Genomic DNA, 24703 nt, shown 5'->3' with positions numbered 1-24703 from the left:
CTTAAACATACATTATTCGTAAAACAATCTTGTAATTAAGTTTCATTCACAGTAACGAATATTCGTTCCGATTTCAATTACCATATTCTTAATTTTGTAAAAACATAGGTACAGAATTATAACACTGATGTATAAACATACTGTCAATTTTACACAATTTTAAAAGAAGCAATAAATATGTAACATAATACAAAATATTTGACGTTCCATTGCGCTTTATGACACACTTAATTCTGACACAAAAACTTTTCTAGTAAAATACATGACGAAGGATCAAAGGCTATTTAGTTTAAGAGACATTTCTCTTTGCAATTAAAGGTGCGTTTCATTTGGTATTAGCATCAAAAGTTCGATGATTGTAATAAAACTTCAAAGTTTACTCCATTCAAATAACTGAAGAAGTTTTTTTTTGGTTATGATTTTGTTTCCAAATTACCAAATTCCAATTCCAAATTCCAAATTATCGCTTAAACCAAATACCCTCTCAGTGCTCGATTTACTGTCGATAAATATCATCATAATCCGATTGTTGTTAATTCGATTTTATCGTGTCAAAGATCTCTCATTGTGTAGCGTTATTGGACGATTGTTGTGCGGTGGGTGCTTGGGTAGACGGCTGACGCGGAGTTCGTGGAGCTATTTGCCTCACGCTCTGGCGATTCGAGGCCGCGTTGTAGTGGTAACCATCAAACTTATCACCGGACCCTGCTGCCGGGAACGTGGCCGTACCCATGTACATTACCTTGTGAATAAAACAGTACGTAATTTTATTATTACTTGTACATACCGTCATAATTATTATGACAAACGAAGCTGCTGGTGAATATATAAGGCGATTCTCACTAATCAACATGATAAAATCAGGCTTTATAAAGCTTCTTGAAGGGAAGTTAGAGAATAGTGTGTCTTTTTTTTACAACGAACGAATTCCGAAAAAAAAAGCCCGGAACAAATCACGCACAGTCATTAAATTAGGATTCCCTGTGTTATGGGTCCCAGAGACAGACATACATATTTATATACGTTTAAATTTATACATATTTAGATAAATCAACACTTAGACAAACAGCAAACAAATCTGTTCATCACACGAATGTTTGCTCGGTGTGGGAATCGAACCCACGACCCTCGTCGCAACAGTTAGAGCCGCTAACTACCTATCGCACCACCGAGTCAATCAAAAGGTTTTTTATGGGATTTTATGACCTGGTAACTAAGATCTTTACGTCTTATTTTAATTTATATTCTTATTTTTATGAAAAATGATAATATGGAGAGAAATGAAATAAAATGAAGATGATTAATTTGAGACATTAATTAACTGGGATGAAATAAAATAAAATGGGATGAAATATAATCTCAGTAAAATGGTGGTCATTTATACTGAGATTTTTTCAGTGCACTTTTTGGAGGATCCCGAGAAGTTACGTCCAGCGGCTTTGTTTTATTTTCCCACATTTGTGCACTTTCACAGATATTAAACAATTAATTAGCAACCGTTATTACGCATTTAAACCTGAAGAAACACTAAATAGACAAAATAAAACAAATCATACAACTTCACTCCTCGCGTTACCGCCAAAAAGTTCCCAAAAGGTAGTGTTTACTTTGTACAGATTACACCGTAAAGACCGAAATGTGAGCTACTGTTTGAATAAATATAGCACCTGTGGTTTGTATCCGTCTGGTCCGGCTTCGTACTCGACGAGCTGCGTCCTTCCGTCGGGGAGAAGCACGTGGTAGGAGCCGGACGCGTGATCGTCCTTCCTCTTCTCGTTGTGGCCGAAGTCTAAGCTGACTGCGTTATCTTGCACGTCGTACGCAAAATCGTAATTGGCTGGCAGCTGATTAAAATCAAATTTAATCAGCTTTATGGGTAGACGAATCAAGGTACGCTTAGGTGTTTCTCTTTCAGAACGGTCTGCATTCCAGTTTGGATACAATAGTATTTTTTTTTAATTCAATCTGTAGAGCTGTGAGATCCAAGGTGGACAGAAGTTATCAATTTGTTGCATCTATGGGTTTTCGTGGTACGCGGACGACGGAATTTTGAAAACATCGGAAAATGCGGATTTCATAAATAGTATTCATGTGAATAACAGACTTATGATTGAACTAGTCGTCAAGGCCTAAAGGATGCTTGGTGCATTCGAGTGAACCGACTGTGCTGGTGTTTGAATCCCGAAGGCAGGTACCGATTTTTCTAATGAAATACATACTAAACAAAAATTGAGGAATGACTTAAACGCTGAAGGAGTAACATCGTCTAATTTACGTAATTACTTATGGTAGGGCTTTTGTGGGCCGGCAGGGATACCATCACTACGGCTATTTCTGCCGTGATCAGCAATGCGTTTCAGTTTGAAGGGCGGGGCAGCGGTTGTACTGTAAAAACTGAGACCTAGCACTCGTGTCCAAGGTAGGTGGTGGTACTAACGTGATTGATGTCTACGGGCTCAGGTGACATTTTAACACCAGGTGGGCCATGAGCTCGTTCATCCATCTTAGCAATCACAAATAAAAATAACTCAAAATTTGAGCTTCGGAAAATAAACTAAACACGTTGTGTTACATTTTTCGACGAATACGCGATTCCTGTGTTACCAAATGAAAAAAGTGTTGAAAAAAATAATAGTTAAAAAGACTAACAAAATACGCTTTTATAGAAAATCCAACTAAAAAATAGAAAATAATATTATTCAATTTTTCTGAAGCTAATAAAAGCGTATTAAAAACAGTACCAAACAGTTTTATATCACCAAGAATACATTTTTTTCTTTCTTCATTAACAATTCATGTAATAACATACCGTTGGTTCTGCTATAGATTTCTTCAGCCCAACTTTAGGAGGTAGGTATTCTTGGGCAGACGTATTTATCAATAATGTACTTAGCGCCAAAAGAGTGATCTAAAAACAAACAAAATAATAAAAAAATATTAATAGTCACAGTTCTAGGTTTTCGATTTAAAAAAAACTTACACATAAAATTCGAAACATTTTTAGTTGAAGTCCGTGGTCCGTCTGCGGCGTGAATGAGGATTGTGGAGCATTCTGTGTGGTGCCAGCTTATAAACCTGCTAGGTTTGCGGTTGCAACTGAATCCGCCTTCTGGTATTTTTAATTAAGACTAAGCACGAACTGTGCGAAATTTCAAAAGATGCAACCAGTAATTTGGCGACATCTGGGTGAAGAGTATAGAAGGTCGTAATTATTATTTTGAGGGAATTTTTAAATCAAATTTTTCGATTCGTTTTACAAGTTTCTATCATATTTCTCCATCCATTTTCTTTTGCTAGTTCAGTTAATAGCATCTTTGATTATATGTATTTTGAACTTATGATTTGACTTCGTATAACCATCGTTATATTATTACTTTTAAATTTGATAGTCGTAGTAGAAGAAGCAAAACTATACTACTAGTGGTGCTAGAAGTTCATGTTTTGAGTCTTTACGGGTAAGTGGAGGATAGTACTCGAGAATACAAACGCTTGGCAGGAGAAGACCTGCTCGCCCTGTACATACTTGGCGACGCACCGTGGAGAGCGAGATGAGGACTGACGGTATGACCTGGAAGTGAAAATAAGGAGCAAACGCAAGACAAGGTCAAGTGGAAATAGCTTGTGGGGGCCTTATGTACCAGCGGGGTACCCTAGGACGAAAACAACAACAACTATTCGTCAAATTCCGTTTTTTTTATTTTTTTTTATTGCTTAGATGGGTGGACGATCTCACAGCCCACCTGGTGTTAAGTGGTTACTGGAGCCCATAGACATCCACAACGTAAATGCGCCACCCACCTTGAGATACAAGTTCTAAGGTCTCAAGTATAGTAACGTTTCGAATATATCCCTAATATGATTTTCTAGTAAGAGCTGCACGCTTAGAAGTAAGAACTGTTGAAATTAGACCACAAAAATCTCTGGTTTGCGTGGGTGCATAGACTAGCTGTAAGACCTATCTAATGTCAAGCGATTAGTGGTGGTGTCGCATTTCTTGGGACATAATTGACATTCTTAATTGTATTTAAATCTTTAAAACAAAATGTATGAACATACATATTGCACTTAGGAATATTTAAGTGCATGAATGCCTCATGGCAGAAATAGATTGAATTTGACATTGAAGTTTCATATCATGCAGAGTAGAAATAAGGAGGACCAGTGTAAGTGTCCGCTGAAAAGGTTTCAATTTAGGTGGTGCCATAGTAGCAAGTAGAAGGGTTTTAAAAACAGCGCCATAAACTACCACTTCAATCCAGCACACTTCACTCTGTTTAAAACTGCTATATTCATATCATTTCCACTTCCTATACTAGCACTATTTCGCTGAGTCTAGTTTCTCACCGGATTTTCTCAGTGGGTCGCGTTGCCGATCCGGTGGTAGATTCTGCGAAGCACTGCTCCTGCTAGGGCCAGTGTTAGCAACACCTCCGGTTTGAGCCCCAAGAGCTCACCTTCACGCTAGGGTAAAGCTGATATAGCCTCTCAAGGCAAGGCAAGGCATGGGTAGGAAAAAAAAGAGTCTTCAAACAATAACTTTCTGTTTACAGGTGGACACTTTTTCAACTTGTTCCCATCGTGCTCCTTACCTCTACCCTCCATGTTTCATATAAAGGAACAGAAATAAAAACTTTTATAGAGTTGTGTTCCTCGAAAATTCTAATACATTAATAGTTGTAAATAATGGAAAAATGCCTTAAATACTTTAAAAGTATGATTCCTAAATCAAAGTCTAAGTTTATCGGCACGTATTCTGTTTCAAGGCAGCTCATATCAGTTTACAAGATTATCGTTATATTTTGCTACAGCACACATATATAACATGTATGAATTGGCACACGTAAATTTATGAATTTCAATCTTCATATTTTGTATTAAATTTCAATAAATATCGGTTTGAATTTCAAAGATTTGCTGGGTTTCTTTTGCCCGTCTAATAAGAAAGGTAAACTACAGTATTGTCAAATGTCAGAAGAACAGTGACAGTGTCAATATTTGACCGTCAATCACCTACTGGCTGTTACTATTGAATACATGCGAGGATTTTTATGAAAATTATGAAATTATCGGTGATAAACCGGGTCTGATAAAACTCATTAAGCTCTTACTATCCAAGGTAACCTAAAACTGTTAAAATAATAAAATGAATTCCATGCTACGGAATCGAGTTAGTTTTGTATTTCGTGCATTAAGTACAACTTCCGTGCGACAATGTGCTGTTCCTCCTAAAAGAACTCCTAAAACGCTTATGCCGATAACATGGAAGTCAATGGCAGCAACCGTTGTAGTTGGAGGAGGCTTGACGGCTTTTATGATGTATGTCAAAAAAGAAAAACAGGAGGCGCTTGAACGAGAAAGAAAAAAACAACTTGGAAAAGCAAAAATAGGTGGCAGTTTTGAGCTAGTAAATTCGGAGGTAATTTTGTCGATATTCCTTAACTAAATTACTGGCGAACAAAAAATGACCAAAAATATGTTTTCAGGGCAAATTAGTTAAAAGCGCTGACTTCTTAGGAAAATGGATGTTAATCTATTTTGGCTTCACTCACTGCCCAGATATTTGTCCAGATGAGTTGGAAAAGCTAGCCGAAGTTGTGGATTTACATGGTAAGTTAAAAGTAAAATAAAATTAATCAACTTATTGATTTAAAATATACACCTTATATGTATAATAAATGAATTACGTTATCTTCTTTAAAAAGGTACTTGCCTGTATAGAGATCAATTAATGTGTTGATGGGATGGATTAGGGTGTATAAGTATAAAGCACAGTAACATACAACTGTCTTGTGACATTATAATGACATTATTAGAAGTAATAGATTGTTTTTTTTTTTCCCAAAAAATCATTTTTATACAGTAAATTCACATACAATTTTATTAGGATCTCACCCTCTGTACTGTACTATATTACCATTTATACTGTCTAAATCTATTTTTATTTAGGAAACCTTATTCTTAACATGTTCACAGATATATATTATGGAATCAAATTCAATTAGAAGTGTTGTTGTGAAGTTGAAAATATGTGAATCTGATTTTATGTACCTGTTGTAAAAAAACAGCAAACAACTAAATATATTGAACAATTTTACTTGCTTAAATTTGTAATTGTCACATCTCATCAATTTAAGACTGAATTCCCCACCCAATTCCTCATTAATTTTAAATTTCAAAGTTGAAATGATTATTGCAGACAAAACTCCATCATCACCACCTTTGCAACCAGTCTTCATATCAGTCGACCCTCAGAGGGACACACCAGAGTTAGTTGGCAAGTAAGTTAAACCTTTAATCTTTTGCTCTCAGGATATATTTAGTTTAATTTTTATAAATTCTCAATAAATCTGCAATGAAGTATTCTTATCGTAATATTAAATTTGGTTATTATTACAATCAATGAGAAGTAAGATATTAGAATTGGACAATGATCACATAAGATATGAAAAATAGTCATCAGAAGGATTTCAACCCATCTAAAGAAATAGTTATGGAATATCTTAGTTTTAATTATCTTAGGTTAGTTCTATCCTATAAATAGGTAACATATAAGAATTCACATTTAATCTGAATGAAATTAATTTTTGTTAAAAATCATTTTAGGTACTGTAAGGAGTTTACACCAAGATTGTTAGGTTTAACTGGAACAAAGGAACAAGTCCAGCAAGCTTGCAAGTCTTATAGAGTGTACTTCAGTGCCGGGCCACAAGATGTTGACAATGATTATATTGTAAGTTTGTTTCATCATTATACATCATTTTCTGATAGTAGACCTTACTATAATTTAATTAGATTAAATCATACAATAGGTAGCGCATGTTTTGCTGTGGTGATTACTAAAATGAAAAATGAACAATCTGTGTAAATTGTAAGAAAATTTGAAAAAGTTGCTGATAAATGTTGAAATTTGACCTAATTTTTTATTTAATTTTTTTGAAACAGAAACTAAAAATCATTTTGTGTAAGACTATCAGGATCCATTGTAAATTGACATTTACCCTAAATTCAATATTCTGGTGAAAAAAAAGATGTGGGGTGTCGTGGGACACCGGATAGGAACGAAGTTTCTTATTATAAAAATATTAATTTTAAGTTCTATTCGAGGTCTAAAGAAAATAATTTTTCGGGTATACATTTATTATCATGATTTTTTTATTGATAAAAAAAACTATTTTACAAAGTTATCAACGTTATTTTATTCACAATCATTTATAAAAAATATATAATAATAATATACAAAGAAACAGCTATTTATATGAATAATAATAATAATAACCGTCATCACGTAGACTATACATTAGACACTGTATAGCCATCATACTAAGACTATACATAAATAATAAAAATCTTCGTTACGGACGTTTTTCCCGGTTAGGGTACCCCTCCGCATGGTCTCATAAGGAACTTCGTTCCAAAAAAAATCTTTATCATGTCCAGCTAAAGCTAAGTTAAAAGACACATTTTTTTGTTCCAGGTTGACCACACCATTATAGTTTATTTAGTTAATCCAGATGGTGAATTTGTCGATTATTATGGACAGAATAGGAATGCCAAAGAAATTTATGAATCAATGTTAGTGAACATTAAGAAATATGAAGCTGCAAAGAAATCAACATGGTTTTAAAGCATTTAAATGTGCTAGTTTATAGATTATAGTTTTAATTTACAGTATTCTGTTAAGTTATAATAAAAATGTGATTTATTCTTTCCTGTTGAATTATTACGTCTTGGAGAAGTAAAACAACATGAATTTTAGAATGCAAATCCTTTTTTTTATATTTAAAGTTTCATTAAAAATTAGCAGTCATCTTACTAGTTATTTTGCTAATAGTAACCCGCCCACCTGCATTGTGAATTTGTAATAAACTTTGGTCTAACTGGTAGAGCTTTACTGTGGTTCCCTCTAGAACTGCGCTTGTCGCGGATATAGTATCACCGTCGCTCACCGCCACTAAATTGTTAGCATAATCATTGACGATTATTTCGCTAGCGTTCAGTATGTTCGCACTTTGGAAATTTTGACTGTTATCAAAAACTAAAACTTCTGTTTTAATGTTGCTATCGTCTTCAAGAACTAATTCGCCGCTGACCTCCAGGGGTCCCTCTTCGGTGTCAAACATTATTGTTCTACATTCAGTGTCGTTTGCTTTTTCAATCTCCTCAATATGTTCAACGCCTTTATTATTATCACATATGGTTTCATTAATTAATCTGTTCAGTATTTTCGTTTTTCTGTTTTTAATAATTTGTTGTTTCGCTTTGTCGTTATGATGAGATTTAACATGCCGCACCAGGTGCGACTTTGTTGGGAATGCTTGTTGGCAATTCTCACATACGAAGGGTCTTTCACCTGAAATACATTCGATCTTTAGTGAATCAAATGGTATAATTATTGATCGAGCGCCTCAATCAGCTACCGTTGAAATGAAACAGAATATTCAACTGCTGATATTGGGATATCAGCAACTTGCTAATAGTGGGGTGTATGATGATATCGCACTGTCTTGCCTATACAGGCTGACTGGTTGAACACTTTTACTGGTGGTAGGACCTCTTGTGAGTCCGCGCGGGTGGGTACCACCACCCTGCCTATTTCTGCCGTGAAGCAGTAATGCGTTTCGGTTTGAAGGGTGGGGCGGCCGTCGTTACTATACTTGATTGAGACCTTAGAACTTGTATCTCAAGGTGGGTGGCGCATTTACGTTGTGGATGTCTATGGGCTCCAGTAACCACTTAACATCAGGTGGGCTGTGAGCTCGTCCACGCATCTAAGCAACAAAAAAAAAATATGTTTTTTATGTGTTCGTCACCTGTATGTACCCGTGCGTGGTCCCGCAGTCGCGTGAGGTACAGGAACCGCTTGTGGCAGACGCTACACTCGTGGGGTCGCTCGCCAGTGTGTGTCGCCATGTGAGCGCGCAGGTTCATACGACTGAATCTGTACACGTTACATAATACCGATCAGATTATTAGGCGAGTTAAAATTTAATGATAATAATAATATAATGAATACGCTTTTACTAGCTTCAGACGTATGTATGTGTGTAACGGAATCTTTGAACGTGATTTTGACCCCCTTCAAAACGTCGGATTAACTCGAAAATTGGTATTCTTATTAAGGACCGGTGACAATTCAATATTCAACTAAAAATGAAAAATAAATAATAGTTTAAAAAAACTAACAAAATACGCTTTTATAGAAAATGCAACTAAAGATTAGAAAATAAATTTTAATAAATTTGAATTAAATAGTGTAATTTTTCTTACACTATTTTAAAATGATTTTATTGTAAAAAAGCGTGGGACGCCTTTCAGGATATTATCAAAATAACCCTTCTACTCACTCTGTTTTAAAATATGTATAACTACTTATACCATCCACCCCACGCATTTTTTGGATTTTCTATAAAAGCGTATTTTGTTAGTTTTTTTTAAACTTATTTATTTTTTTACCAATTTTCTTTGAACTTTTTCAAGACTATAGTTAGTTCAATGAGAGATCTTGTTAATGAAAATCCTGTCGCAATTTGAATAGCTTAGAAGTATAGGATATTACGATACGGTTCTGTTCATTATACGAACATATGCAATATTTAGCAATCATGTTTATCAATTTTTTTTTTTCTTGGGTGAAATTTAAGGGCCAAGTTATACCGAAGAATTTAAATATCCTTTTCATCAAGAGCCACGCATGCTGTCTCATAGGGAAAGGTCTATGTTTTCAAAACCCTCCTTCAATTTATTATTAACAAATTATTAACAAAAAAGTTTTTGCTTATATTATGATAGCTTCGGGGCGAATCATCGAACAGGCTTTTTGATGAATTCAAATTGAAGGGGTCTTCAAATATCTTTAAAAACTTTATATTGAGACAATTATAATTATTTTTTTAAAACCCTTGCGGTCTTTTTGGGGTTATGTTCTTAGGAATGCTCCGGAACCGAACATCATATAATAAGATCTGAAAATTAAAGACTTGGACCTACAAGAACCCCTTTTTTTTTGCTGTACGATAATTTTTCTCTCAGTTGTTTGAAAATCACCCAAAAAAAAATATGTTTTTTTTTTTTTAAATTCCTTCTATTAGTGGCCAGTGTATGTATTTGGTTTGGTGTAGTGATCGTGTTTCAAAACTCTGCAAGGTATTATTACCGCTTCCCGCAGACGTTGCACTGGTAGGGTCGCTCCCCCGTGTGGACGCGCTCGTGCGCCTTCAGCGTGGAGCTCGACGAGAATGAATTACCGCAGACTTTGCACGTGTGTGGTTTTTCTCCTGAAACATTTCTTTTTTTGAAGTGAAACTTCTAATGCGACTTCAAACAAGGTTGCGTTAAACGTTTAACGCTGCTATGGAATAGAAAGAGACAGAGCGAGAGTGAATACGTGGCACTCGAAAGCATGCGCGCAGTGTACCTGTTGCAGGCCAGCGCGAGCGATAGCAATGAGTAGCGTTCCATATTTTAATTAAGAGTAGTAAAGAATAAGAAGTATTTAAAAAAATATATAATTATTTTTCTATCCATAATTAAAAAATATATATATATATATAACAAATGTTGAAGATGTCGCATCCCTTATACACAGCATTCCCTATTACAAGATCAATCTGATTTAAGGATGTAAAATGAAGAAAACCACAATACTACACATCAAAAAAGAAGTTTCACGTTTCACTTCATTCACATGCACTGCTTTTTTAATCATAGCTTTACACAGGCGTGGCTGTTACGGGAGCCCATGGGCATAACGGGAGTATTATTAATGCGATTCTTGAGGTTCACAATGGAATTTTCACGTTTGTTTAAAAGGGAAACGTTTTATCACATTGGTTCAGTAATCGCTTCGCAAAATTTACCACCGGATCGGAATCGTGACCCACTAAGAAGATCCGGCTGGAAATTCAGTGGGCTGTGTCTATGGGTTAGCACGCTCGTCGAACACTTGCATCGTAATCGACGAGTTCGACTAGGAGTACCAGCTGATGTTAAATGCTCATCGGACCTCATAAATGAATTCCACTGAAACTGGTAAAGGTAGGTTTGTAGTCGATAATGGTAGAGCATTCTCTAGCCCGCACGGGTTTTTTCCGTGTATTTTCATCATACCTTTTTGATACTACGACGTAAATGTCTTAAGGTTAATGTATGACAATTCCAGTACTGTAGTAACCAAATGAGGGTGTTTCTTCTGATTAATTGGATAATAATAATAAAAAAAAAACTCAATTTTTAGACTAAATTAAATTATTTATTATGTAGCTTGAATATGACGTCATGAATCATTCGCTTTTTCTGTCCAGATCATGGAATAAAGCAAGACAAAAATTTGCAAGAACAATATGTGTTTTTTTTATTTCCCTTGTAGGCAGACAAACATACGGCTCACCTGATGGTGAGTGGTTACCGTCGCCCATGGACTTTAGCAATGCCAGGGTCAGAGCTAAGCCGCTGCCTACCGTTAGGCAGTTATGTATGTATTATTAAAAATCTTTGGTAGCATTTTTTTCCTTTTTGAAGTGAAACTTCTTTAGAATCGTGATTTCAAACTCGATGAAACGAAAAAATAAGTCCACAGAGGCACAAACACATAAATGTATAGGATTCAGCCGGCGAGAGAATGAGATAGAACACATTAGACGTTCTCGGTCTCCTCTTTGTGCGACTCGTAGCATCCCCATTATCGTCTACTAAACATTGTCCATATGTAAGCTCATGTGTAGTGGGATAGTCAGTATATCTATATCTTATTTATAAGTTTCACTTCTACCGTGTGTGACTTGCACACACACACACACACACAACACACACACACACTTTTTCCTTATTTTTATACTTGGCTGTTTACCAGTATGCGTCCTCATGTGCTGCCTGAGGTTGGAGCTCTGTATGAAGGTCTTCGGGCACTGAGAGCAAACGAACGGCTTCTCGCCGGTGTGGGTGCGGTGGTGCGTGTTCCGCGAAGACTCGTGGCGGAATCTAACAAATTTACAAAAAAAAATAACATTGGAGGAGGACCACGAAAGGGATTTCCTAGATGACCCTAAGAGTATGTCCTACTGAAAAGAAATCGCCGGGTAGACCGGCAATTTTTTTTATTTGCATTAAATTTTATTATGTTTTAAATAAATTGCAATATATAAGCACGGGACGGTCCACAGGGCAAGCGGCGCGTCGGTAGATCGTACACGCGTTGGGAGGACGACATTAGAAAAGTTGAAAAACTAAATGGAAATCTTTGGTGGAGGCCTTTACCTGAGAGGGGTCCATGCATATGACAAAAAAATTGCATGGAATAAAGGGCGTTTTTATTTTATATAAGCACGAATATGAACAATTGTGGGTTAGGCCACTTTTACACTGCCGGCCTCATACGATTGTTCGGTGTACCGTTTGTGGCAGTAGCGGCAGGCGTGCGGCTTGTGGTCGGAGTGCACGCGGCGGTGCGAGGCCAGCAGCCGCGCCGACGGGAACCCCTTGCCGCACGTGTCGCACGCGCACGGCCGCAGCCCCGAGTACCGCTGCACGTGCGCCGCCAGCGCGCTACTGTCAGAGTACCTGCAACGGACAAACTCGGTGACGTCACTGGCTTATAACACACCACTCTACTATCAGACCGCTGTAGTATATTAGTCTTTATTGCCACAGACACAGCTCATTCAGTTTCTCGCCGGATCTTCTCAGTGGGTCGCGTTTAAGGTCAGTGTTAGCAACACCTCCGGTTTGAGCTTCGAGAGCTCACCTATACACGCCTATATAGCCTTTCAAGGCTATAAGCTCAGGTAGGAAAACAAAAAAAGATTTCTATGACGTAATGTTTTATGACTCATTTAGCGCGTTTTTTTCTTTCTTCTAGCGTGTAGATGAGCTCTCAGTGCTCAAACCGAAGGTGTTGCTAACACTGCCCTAGCAAGAGTAGTGCTTCGCAGAATCTACTACCGGATTGGTAACGCGACCCACTGAGAAGATCCGGCGAGAAACTCAGTGGGCTGTGTCTGAAGCTTAATTTACTCGTCGAGCCCTTCGTCGGGTTCGACGAGAACGAAGACCTTTGCTTGATGTAACCTAAAAGCACAGTTAGTGGATCGGGAGGATCCGAAATGACGTGTTTGGGGCGACGTCGACTGCTTTCCATTTTGTCCGCAGGATCGGGAATGTAGTTACCGGCGGCCAAGATGAGAGGGTTCTCGTGTCGTGCCGCTTTATCGATGTGGCGCATTGACGCCGACTGAAGATGTAATGGCCCAAGTATAGTATCGCTAAGGGCAGTGCGTGCGTACCGTTTGTCACAGAGATGGCACTTGTACTTCTTCTCGACGGCCTCGCCGGTGTGCACGCGCGAGTGTCGGCGCAGCGCGTACAGCTCCGCGAACGGCTTCCCGCACGTCTCGCACGAGTAGCGCTTCGAATCCATGTGCCGGTCTATGTGCCGCCGGAGCAGAGGCTTCGCTGAAAACAACGTCACACCACAGCTTTTTTATAGGTGGAGCTCGATAATTAATTGTAACTATACTGAGAGGGGAAGGACCAGTGGGCAAAAGAAGAAGAGGACGACCAAGGAGCAGATGGATCGACGAAATAATAGCAGCAACTTTTTTATTATTTCTTTTATTGCCCTTGTAGGTAGACGAGCATACGGCCCACCTGATGGTGAGTGGTTACCGTCGCTCATGGATTTCAACAATGCCAGGGGCAGAGCCAAGCCGCTGCCTACAAAAGCTGGAAAATAATGGAGAAACAAAGTCAAGGATAGGGAAGAGTGGAGTAAGCTGGAGGAGGCCTATACCCGAATGGGGTTCCAACAACACAAGTTTATATGTAATTTTTAATTTTTTATTTGATATGTTTCTTTTATCTTTCTTTGTTTTTGGAAATAAAATGGGCTTATTATAACTATTACTATACTGAGACCTTAGAACTTATATCACAAGGTGGGTGGCGCATTTACGTTGTAGATATTTATGAGCTCCAATAACCACTTAGCACCAGGTGGGCTGTGAGCTCGTCCAACCATCTAAGAAATAAAAAAAATAAAAAATTGTCAATGTTGGGGCTATTATGATGATATTGGCCATCACTGGGGCATAAAGGCATGACATAAATACTTCCATCAATATCGAGACATAAGATTGCAAAACCAGATCTCTACCGTATCTTGGGCCTAACGTTCTTCCGGTCTAGTGCTAGGGTTTGCTCTCCTACTTAAAGTCTTCCACTTTGCCCGGTCTTCGGCATCTTTCTAGATGTGGTTATTCTCCTCCATATCCACCTTTACCACATCCAACCAGCGTTTCCTGGGCCTAACGCGAGTTCTTGGACCTGGTATGTATAATAACTACCGTATAAGTGACTTGATTTTTTTCTATTTCAACTGTATTTAAAGATACAAATAATTAGAGTACTATTTAGATTGCATTTTACTTACAGTTGAATTCCTTTTGACATTTATTGCACTTCCAATTAGATCCTTCAGTGTGTAAAGATAAATGTAGATTTAGATCATGCTCAGAGGTGAATGAATCTTGGCAGTGTTTACATGAATAAGGTAGATCAGTTATTTCATCATGCTTCTTAACATGGCTTCGAAGTTTGCTCAATGTCAAAAAGCTCTGAAAGTATATTATTATACAGTAGATAGCATATACATACATCGATAAATAGCACCTTTGTCGTCCGTTACCAGGTAAACTATAATAATATATCCGAAAAGAAAATAATAAAGGCGATTTTAAACGAGTTTAAATAATAAATAAAACTAGTAATTATATAATTTGAAAAAAATTAATAAATGCTACAATACCTTTGAACAAATTTGACATTTATAATGTGATTTCCTTTTCTTTCTGGTGTTATTTTTTTTCACTAGGATTGGTCCATTTATATCTGTAAGATAAAAAGTTAAACGATATATTAAAGTAAATATTTCACAGTACTAATTATGAATGTTCTGCCATATTTTTCCTTTATTTCTCCTGGCTGGCTGTGTCCACAACATTTTTGCATTGCATAGCAGTAGCCCCTACAATCAGACGGGTCGTCCTATCACCACCAGTCTTCATCATAAACATAATTCAAAATAATTTGGTAGTGTTAACTCCTACGAAATTTTAAGGAGCAATGTTGAAATTTTTATTAATGTTTACCTACACCATTTACACTTCAATTAATCGCCGTGCCAAGATAACTTGTTCGCAACATAAAAATTTAGAAAAAACCTGTATAAAGAAAATACAAGCTCAAGATCGATTTGGAAGTTTCATTCAAGAATCCCAAGCATCCAACAGGTAGTTTCTAGCTTGTTTACAGTTGTGGTAATTTTTTTTATTGCATACATATAGCCCACCTGGTGTTAAGTTACCGGAGCCCATAGACATCTACAACGTAAATGCCGCCACCCACCATGAGATATGAGCTCTAAGGTCTCAGTATAGTTACAACGGCTGCCCCATCCTTCAAGCCGAAGCGCATGATTGTTTCACGGCAGAAATAGGCAGGGCGGTGGTACCTACCCGAGCGGATTCACAAGAGGTCCTACGACCAGTAATTACGTAAATTACAATTTTGCGGCTTTGTATTTTTAGTACATGATGTTATTCCTTCACCGTGGAAGTCATGATCATCATCATCCTCATCAACGGCCCACAGTCGTCAACTGCTGGACATAGGCCTCTTCCAATCCACACCATTGAGCCCGGTTTACTAAAGTCAATTGTGAACATTTGCTAAGTACGTATTTCATTAGAAAAATTGGTACCAGCCTGCGGAACTCGAACACCGGTGCATCACTAGATACGAATGCACCGGACGACTTATCCTTTAGGCCACGACGACTACATCAAACTCAAAGGATTGTTTGCCTTTTATGCGAAATATATTGCAACAATACGTACCCGTGACTGATTCCGGTGTATCCCTGTAATATGAAATACATTCGGTAATTCAATTGATTTTGGTATTTTTTAAATTAAGATTTCACGAATCATCATAATTGGTGAAGAATCATAATTAAAACTATTTGTACTCAAAATTAATGTCTAAATTAAATTTTACTTAAAAGTAATTTAATTATTGATATTATGAATTTAATGCTGTGTCTTTATTTAACCTAATCTTTGATTAGGAGAATTCTCATGATGTATCGGACTAATATTCGTATTTTTTTAAATTTCCCGATACAACCTTTACAAAAATATAATTTTAACTTACCTCTTTTTAATTGTATTTACGATGACAGAAAGTTTCTCATCATCACTGATATCTTCAATGTATTCAACTGCATCTAAAATATGACATAATTTACCATTTAACGTAGAGCTATACATATAATGAATCAATATCAAAAATATAGAGCAATATTTAATTGTATTTACTCATGGAAGAGTTTTGTACCTATCGAGGAGTCAAGGGTATTTGGTTTTAGCGAAATTTTTGGAAATTTACAGGAGAGCAGAGAGGGGAGAAAGTTTAAAATTTGGAAAAAATATCATAACAAAAAACTTCTTCAGCTATTTCGATGGATTAAACTTAATTGAAGTTCAATTCAAAAACATCTAACTGTTGATGCTAATCTATATACTTAGTCTGACCATAAATACTGTTACAATTAAAAATAAACAAAATATTACATTTGAATTTGTAATCTGTCATTTTTATATGATTGCTCATTGAGTTCTCATTTTGGCGCCAATACATTGTATAGTAACCGGCAAACATCGTGAGCAAATGACCTTGACTGCGCAGAACCGAATTTTAGATCACTTTGGTGGTGAGGGTGAGGCGCGACGGCAGGGGAAATCGTATCGAGCGCGTTATTGGTAGATCAGTCGAACCCTGCGTCCCGCACCGCGCCTTCGTTCCGATTGCTCCCAAAAGTACGCTTGCGTACAGTGAAAAGTCTATCGTTATTAATCGTTAAGTTATTTGTTATAATTGCTTGTTGACTTTGTTACCATTGCTACTTGTTGAGTGTTTGTTGATTTTTTATAAAAAATACACTATGCCGCGACAAACTGGTGTAGTATTCAAAAGAAAGGGTAGAAAAATTGTGTACGACGTATATTGCTTCATTATAAAACAGGGGAAGAATAATATTATGGAAAAAGTAAAACAGACTTCGGAAGCAACAAAAACATCAGTGAGTACTGTTAGGTGCATTATTAACGAAGCTAAAGGCTCTGGCTTGCTCGTTGTGCTTGGGACTCCGGGTAAGAAAAGATCAGGGAAGAAGAAAGTTACCGGAATGGATAGTTTCGTTCAATCTGTAATAAAAAGATGTAATCATAATAACTACATAACAGTAGTCGTCGTGGCCTAACGGATAAGACGTCCGGTGCATTCGTGTTGAGCGATGCACCGGTGTTCGAATCCCGCAGGCGGGTACCAATTTTTCAAATGAAATACGTACTCAACAAATGTTCACGATTGACTTCCACGGTGAAGGAATAACATCGTGTAATAAAAATGAAACCCGCAAAATTATAATTTGCGTAATTACTGGTGGTAGGACCTCTTGTGAGTCCGCGCGGGTGGGTACCACCACCCTGCCTATTTCTGCCGTGAAGCAGTAATGCGTTTCGGTTTGAAGGGTGGGGCAGCCGTCGTTACTATACTTGAGACCTTAGAACTTGTATCTCAAGGTGGGTGGCGCATTTACGTTGTGGATGTCTATGGGCTCCAGTAACCACTTAACATCAGGTGGGCTGTGAGCTCGTCCACCCATCTAAGCAATAAAATAAAAAAAAAAAAAAAAAAAAGCAGCGAAACTCCGTACCGTAGAAAGGCTTCGAAAATTTTAAAGAAGATATACATTTTAATGGCTCGGAATGAAGCTTACGACGAATTATGAAAGAGCTAGGCTTCAGATGGAAAAAAAAAAAACAGAAAATAATCGGAAGCTGGTAATTGAAAAAAGTAACATTCGATTACTACGAATCGAATATCTTCAAAAAATAATTAATTATAGACAAAAAAGAAGATCGAACCGACCGAGTCGTAAACTACACCGACTAACTATGTCGACTTATCACGATGATGGCGACTCGGGTGATGAAAACAGTGATGATGATAATAGTCAAGATTATGATAACGAAAAAAAAATTACAAATACCAGCTTCGCTTCAACTGAACGAAGACCTGGCAACAGCTCTAGTTTTGACTTAATAGAAGGAATATCTATTTTACCCCAAGATTAAATTATTACAATTATTAACCTATATTTTTTGTTGATGTTCTAATAAATATATAAATAAATACATATGTTGATTTTAATAATTTAATTGCATTATGACGCAGAGTAAATAATGTTTTTGCACGTGAGTGTACCATGCGCAAACTTACCCCCACTACGTCAACAAATACTCAAGAAGCTTGCCGGCTATTATACAATATTTTGCGATATTAAAATGGAGTGGGGTGATAAAGAGAACCGAATCGCTGTGATTGCATTACACAAAGTAGGTATGGAGCCAAATGCAATTTTTAAAACTCTCCATACGCTTGGTATTAGTAAAATGTTTGTGTACCGGGCTATTAACAGGTGCAATGGGACCTCCTCTGTTTGTGACAGAAAAAGATCTGGCCGTCCACGTAGTATTCGTACGAAAAAGGTGGTAAAAGCAGTAAGGGAAAGAATTCGAAGAAATACTGTCCGAAAGCAAAAGATTTTATCTCGGGAGATGAAGATAGCACCTAGAACCATGTCGCGTATTTTAAAAGATGATTTAGGACTTGTAGCCTATAAGAGACGTACTGGTCATTTCTTAACTGATAATTTAAAAGAAAATAGGGTGGTAAAATCGAAACAACTACTGAAGCGGTACCTACGCAAAGGGAGGTCATAGAAAAATTTTGTTTACGGATGAGAATATTTTTACAATTGAGCAACATTTTAACAAACAAAATGACCGTATTTATGCTCAAAGCTCTAAGGAAGCTTCCCAATTAGTCGACAAAGTGCAACGTGGGCACTATCCGACTTCAGTGATGGTTTGGTGGGGTATTAACTATGAAGGAGTGACAGCCATACTTTTGTGAAAAAGGTATCAAAAAATCGGCACAAGTGTATCAAAATACCATTATTGAGAAGGTAGTGAAGCCCCTTAACAACACCATGTTCAATAATCAAGAATGGTCCTTCCAGCAAGACTCAGCGCCAGGTCATAAAGCTCGGTCTACGCAGTCTTGGTTAGAAACGAACGTTTCGGACTTCATCAGAGCTGAAGACTGGCCGTCGTCTAGTCCCAATCTTAATCCGTTATGATTTATGGTCAGTTTTAGAGAGTACGACTTGCTCTAAACGCCATGATAATTTGGAGTCCCTAAAACAATCCGTACGATTGGTAGTGAAAAAATTTCCCATGGGAAGAGTGCGTGCTTCTATTGATAACTGGCCTCAACGTTTAAAGGACTGTATTGTAGCCAATGGAGACCACTTTGAATAAGCTTTTTATACTTTAAATTGTTTTAAATTTATGTATTAAAGTAACACACTGCAAAAGTAATAAATGTAATTTGCAATAGATTTTTTTTTATTTTTTATTGTAACAGTATTTATGGCTAGACTATATAAAAATGAATTGCTGTTCATTAGTCTCACTAAAACTCGAGAACGGCTGGACGGATTTGGCTAATTTTGGTCTGGAATTATTTGTGGAAGTCCAGAGAAGGTTCAAAAGGTAGATAAATATGAAAATGCTCAGAATATAACAATTTTGTTTTCCCTTTGATGTGACCCCCGTCGGCCGAATTCCTTTTGTTTGTTTTAAGTTTATTTTATACAAAAGTTCAGGTCTTTTATTTATCGATTGAGGCACTACGAAGTCTGCCGGGTCAGCTAGTACCAAATAAAAAGCACCTTTAATTACCACAGATAAATGTCGTGTACTAAGCAAAATTGTCGCTTAAACCAAATAGCCTTTCACCCCATAATATTCCAGTTACTTGACAAAAAGTTAATCACACACCAGAAGGTTACAATAAAATAACAAGTACTAAATCTATTCCTAATCCATACTACAAATATTTAATATAATTCAGAAAAGTTCTGACTCACCAAGGTGATTGGGGTGTTGTCACAATGTCAATGTCAACAATCTATTTATTTTATATTCTAATAATATTAAATATTGTTACTGAAGTGTGTTTTTACCTAGAATGTGGTAAATAATGATATACCAGTAACATTAAACATGACTCAAATTCCTAACTACGAAAAACTGATTTTTATTCTGTTGGCTTGTTCCGTCAAAAAACTATCACACTGATGAATGTCTTTGCTATGTCACAATTTTACATACATAAATTATACTTCGTGATTAGGGAAGCCAGAAAACTATCATGTCATTTATGAAAAGTCATTACAAATTACTATAGGTGGTAGAGCATTATATGAGATCAGATAAGTAGGTTTAACCACCTTGCCTGTTTCTTAGTAAAGCAGTAAGGCTCTTTAAAGAGCGGGACAGCTATATAATTAAGTCCAAGATCTCGAGTCTTAAGGTTGGTGGTGTCATTCACAATGTCTGTCTGGTGATCACCTGGTGGGCTGTAGGCTCATCACCTATCTACAATAAAAAAGTCTACAGGATACACTGAGTACACCTTCAGTTCATACCTTCATCTTTAGGTGATTCCACTTTAATTTCCAATTCAATTTTTTCTTGATTAGATTTAGGAGAAATATCAATTTGTGAATTTCTGTAAAATAATTTTTGAGAATATTACAAAAAAACAATTAATCATAGTAAATCCCTGTCACTTTCTGCTATCATATCTAATTGTTTGTAAAACACTTTGTTTCTTGAAACTACTTGTGCATCATCTATTCTATGCTAATGGTACTATGGTAGAAACCTCTGGAATGTTCAAATTTCATATATTATGATTAAATAAATGGTTTAGGGACATATATGGGATATTCATATAAACTTTTTTATTTATTTATATGAGTATTTTATTATGTATAGTAAATAATTATATAATTGGTGTATTTTGACTTTTTATTGCCAGGGATCACCTGATTAGTTCATGGCTTTATACAAAACTAAATATATGAATGTTTCACAGCATAAATATGCAATATAAAGTTACATTAATCAAATACTTACTCATTCTTTCCTTTGTACAATTTTTCTTTTTTATCATGTACTAAAGCACATTCTCCAAGCAGAGTAGTCTTCAGTATGTAATGTGACTTTTCACATTGAATTTTAAAATCATAAAATTGTAGTATTGATGTTTGGCATGCAGCACACACTTTCGAGGGTAACTCATAATGTGGCTGTAATAATAAAATAATAGAATAGTAATAATAAGCGAGCTATGCTTAGAACCACAAGCAATTTTGGTTTTTCCCATATTGTTAAAAACTAGTCTTTACAGTACTATCAGATAAGTCTTAATTAGGTTTGAATTTAAAATTCTAAATTATTTTAGTTCTTTAGTATTTTAATTCGAAAATACAAATTATTAAAATTATATTATTAACTGTATTATATTACATAAGTTATATTAACTGCTAACCTTAATAGCAGTAACAGCAGTGTAAGCATTTGATAATAAATTCTCATCCTTGTCCAATGATAACGGGTACATCAATTGGCTATTAATAGACAGACAGGACAGGCATATTTTATCCAAATTGCAGTTGTCACTATTCAAATAGTCAAATAGATGAATTGGTATGTCGATTTTATGATATTGGATATTCGGTTTCATGATATCTACTGTTTGCAAATATGTCTCAGGAGAAACACTTTTAACGTCCATATTGTAAAATTAATTGTATGAAGACAAACTAATAGTTTAAAATTATAAATGTGGGAAAAAACCCATTGCATACATATTAGAAGCTGATTTTTTAATAGGTATTTATATAACAATAACTCAATTGTTGTTGAATGTTGTAGCCTGGCTGGCTATATAGTATATATGTAGTAGACAGTAGACAGTTATGACAGTAGTACATATGTAGGGTTTTTCTCAAAGAGAAAGGCAATAGAACTAAGCCATACATCCAATTTTTTTTAAGGGTATTTATGACCTGGTAACTGAGACCTTTAAGTCATGTCTTATTTATTTTAATTTATATTCATATTTTTATGAAAAATGATATTATGAAGATATGAATATATAAAAATGATATGATGATATTATGAGTGAAATGAAATGAAGATGATTAATTTGAGACATTAATCAACTGGGATGAAATTAAGTGAAAAAAAAATGAGATGATATGGGATGAAATATAATCTTAGTAAAATGGTGGTCATTTACTGAAAAATTTTCAGTGGACTTTTTGGAGGATCCCGAGAAGTTACGTCCAGAGGCTTTGTTTCGTTTCATTTTCCCACATTTGTGCACTTTCATAGAAATTAAACAGATAATAAACCACCGTGTGTATAGACAAAATAAAACAAATCACACAACTTCACTCCTCGCGCTCCCGCCAAAAAGTCCCCATACACCCAATACTTAAGTTAGGCCATAGATGATAAGCTTCTTATGTCTTCTTTTTTCTAAATGGCAATTTACTTCAATAGCTGTGTGCATTTGGGCCATTGTCAAATCCTTTAAAAATATTGAATTATACAGTACATAGGTACACACATACATTTATTCTGATATTTGAAAAATGAAATGGAGCGAAATGAGTTGAAGTTGTTTTATTTGAGACTAATCATCTAGGATGAAATTAAATGAAACGAAATGAGATTAAATGAAATAAAGGCTCAGTACATACAGTGGTGGTAATTTACTAAGACTTTAGTAGACTATTTGGAGGGACCCAAGAAACCAATTAGAGTGAATTTGTTTCATTTTCCCAAACTTTACATTTCCTCTTATTATTAGACGTTTAAACCTAAAGAAACACTAAATTAACAAAAACAATTCAGACAACTTTGTTCCTCATTTCCCGCCAAAAAGCCAGATGATAAACTTATTCGGTCTGAAAAAGCTTTAGGTCAAGGCACAGACATACATTTACTACTTTTTTATTTATTACTAAGATGGCAGCTGATGCTCATCAACCATGTTAATGCCGCCGCCTATAATGACACACGGTTCTAGGTCTAAGTTTTTTACATTACATTAGCGGCCCCATCCTACAAATCGAAACGCATTACTGCTTCACGACAGAAATAAGCAGGGTGGTGGTATCTATCCATGTGGGCTCCTAAGATGCCCTATTTTTTGCGGGCCGGAGGCCGAACAACCCTTTACAAGGTCTCCGCACCCAACGGAGATCGTATCGCCACGCATAATCCGCAGCGAGCGCATCCGCTTCCAGGTCCAACGGAGGCGTACCAGCGAGCACGCACGCTGCCTCGAACAAGACGCTGCGGTACCCGCAAGATGCCCTGTCACATGTGATTACGAAAATAATATTTTTTTTTCAAATTTCACGATGTTATTTAATCCTTCACCGTGTAAGTCACACACACGTATTCTTTTTTAAGTATGTATGTTAACGGAAATGTATGTAATCCGTCATTGTATACAATTCCTAGGAAATGTACCTACGTAATTCCTAAAATCGCACGGAAATGTGTGAAATAAATTATATTATACTTACACATTACACATTTCCTAGGAAATCTATACATTTCCTAAATAGCAATCGAAAATGTAAAACATTTAAGATATTGGTGGGTACGCGGGGACAGCGGGACGAGTCTTGCACTACGGTCAGTTGCCAACTTGCAATCCACTGGAACCGGCCAGGGATTTAAGAAGTGCCTTTGCAAGAAAAACTGTGCTACATCAAGATGTCTGTGTTTTAAAAATAAAGTATTATGAACTTCCAAATGCCATTCGAGCTTACCCTGCAAAAATAAATAGCTATATGGACTGACTAAGTATTATAATATAAAGATTTACTTCTATACTTTGACATTTATAATTACTTAATTATCAGACTGATTACTTGCCAAATGAAGTTGATTTTGTGATACGTTAAAAGTTAATAGATAGTTGATTTAGAAGTTTTAATTAGTAAGATAATATGAATATATTATTATTTTACGGTATGACTGTTACCCGATTGTCTCAGTCTCAATAAGTGTTATAATAAAAAAATATTATTAACAACGTGTTTTATTACAGAAAGCATTTACTTTATACATTTCCTAATACGATATTGGAATTATATACAATTCCGAGGAAATTTATACATTTCCTAGGATATCTATGCATTAAATAGTTTTTCAAACAATATTTTATACATTTCCTAAATAGTATCGGAATTGTACACATTACCTAGGATTTGTATACAATTCCTTGATTTCATACATTTCCGGTAACATGTATGTCGAATAGAATGAGGTTATGGGTGTAAATAAAAGGGAAGACGTGATTTCAATGTATGTAATTTACATGAAATACAAACCACTAAATCGTGGCTTGGAAGGAAGGTATGCAAATGATTTTAATAATGAGAAGTAAGTCATAATTTTTTCACAACTTTTAATTTTGAACTCACAAGAATTACCTAGTTAAACATTTTTAAATGCAAACCGACATAGATTGTACTCCCAATGTTTCCTTTCCGAGAGCTGGAGCAAAAGTGCCAGTGTGACGCAGGTCACTCCCTTTTTATACCATTTGTTCAACATCATAACATTTAGTGTTACCCACAATATTTTTACAAAATAATTATTAAGGTAATCGATGCAGTTTTACTTTGTTAAATTGATTTGATTTTATTACA

The 24703-nt window shown here is 36.0% G+C and overlaps 3 protein-coding genes across 3 annotated transcripts; 1 reads left to right on the top strand and 2 right to left on the bottom strand.

The window, feature by feature from the left end:
• Positions 1 to 463: 463 nt before the first annotated feature.
• Positions 464 to 3117, bottom strand: CPR139 (cuticular protein RR-2 motif 139). The gene is made up of 4 exons (XM_089732009.1): positions 2981 to 3117; positions 2810 to 2908; positions 1668 to 1844; positions 464 to 742 (listed from the first exon to the last, which is right to left on the bottom strand). Exons 1-4 carry the CDS (start codon positions 2996 to 2998, stop codon positions 563 to 565), a joined length of 474 nt encoding a protein of 157 aa, XP_089588135.1. The 5' UTR covers positions 2999 to 3117; the 3' UTR covers positions 464 to 562.
• A 1881-nt stretch (positions 3118 to 4998) lies between these two features.
• Scox (Synthesis of cytochrome c oxidase) lies at positions 4999 to 7707 on the top strand. Its single transcript, XM_028178487.2, has 5 exons — positions 4999 to 5416; positions 5484 to 5607; positions 6197 to 6278; positions 6604 to 6730; positions 7475 to 7707. Exons 1-5 carry the CDS (start codon positions 5144 to 5146, stop codon positions 7622 to 7624), a joined length of 756 nt encoding a protein of 251 aa, XP_028034288.2. The 5' UTR covers positions 4999 to 5143; the 3' UTR covers positions 7625 to 7707.
• Positions 7172 to 22004, bottom strand: LOC114246098 (uncharacterized). Its single transcript, XM_089732007.1, has 13 exons — positions 21517 to 22004; positions 21102 to 21274; positions 20609 to 20691; positions 16204 to 16276; positions 15888 to 15910; positions 14798 to 14880; positions 14423 to 14606; positions 13278 to 13446; positions 12388 to 12555; positions 11846 to 11976; positions 10154 to 10274; positions 8811 to 8938; positions 7172 to 8350 (listed from the first exon to the last, which is right to left on the bottom strand). Exons 1-13 carry the CDS (start codon positions 21760 to 21762, stop codon positions 7791 to 7793), a joined length of 2142 nt encoding a protein of 713 aa, XP_089588133.1. The 5' UTR covers positions 21763 to 22004; the 3' UTR covers positions 7172 to 7790.
• Positions 22005 to 24703: the final 2699 nt, after the last annotated feature.

Source organism: Bombyx mandarina, chromosome 12, assembly GCF_030267445.1.
Source record: "Bombyx mandarina strain Sakado chromosome 12, ASM3026744v2".
Lineage (NCBI taxonomy): Eukaryota > Metazoa > Arthropoda > Insecta > Lepidoptera > Bombycidae > Bombyx > Bombyx mandarina.
This window is presented reverse-complemented; position numbering and strand designations above follow the sequence as displayed.

Bases quoted from the DNA above. Each gene is read 5' to 3' on its own strand.
- CPR139 (XM_089732009.1), bottom strand. The intron at 1,845-2,809 runs GTATGTTATTAC...GATTTTAATCAG, and splicing joins AATCTATAGCAGAACCAACG to CTGCCAGCCAATTACGATTT. The intron at 743-1,667 runs GTGCTATATTTA...TTTATTCACAAG, and splicing joins CAGACGGATACAAACCACAG to GTAATGTACATGGGTACGGC.
- LOC114246098 (XM_089732007.1), bottom strand. From the start codon at position 21,762: ATGGACGTTAAAAGTGTTTCTCCTGAGACATATTTGCAAACAGTAGAT. The intron at 20,692-21,101 runs GTAAGTATTTGA...ATTATTTTACAG, and splicing joins TTGTACAAAGGAAAGAATGA to AAATTCACAAATTGATATTT. The intron at 10,275-11,845 runs GTAAACAGCCAA...GAAATGTTTCAG, and splicing joins GCACATGAGGACGCATACTG to GAGAAAAACCACACACGTGC.
- Scox (XM_028178487.2), top strand. From the start codon at position 5,144: ATGAATTCCATGCTACGGAATCGAGTTAGTTTTGTATTTCGTGCATTA. The intron at 5,608-6,196 runs GTAAGTTAAAAG...TGATTATTGCAG, and splicing joins CGAAGTTGTGGATTTACATG to ACAAAACTCCATCATCACCA. The intron at 6,279-6,603 runs GTAAGTTAAACC...AAATCATTTTAG, and splicing joins ACACCAGAGTTAGTTGGCAA to GTACTGTAAGGAGTTTACAC.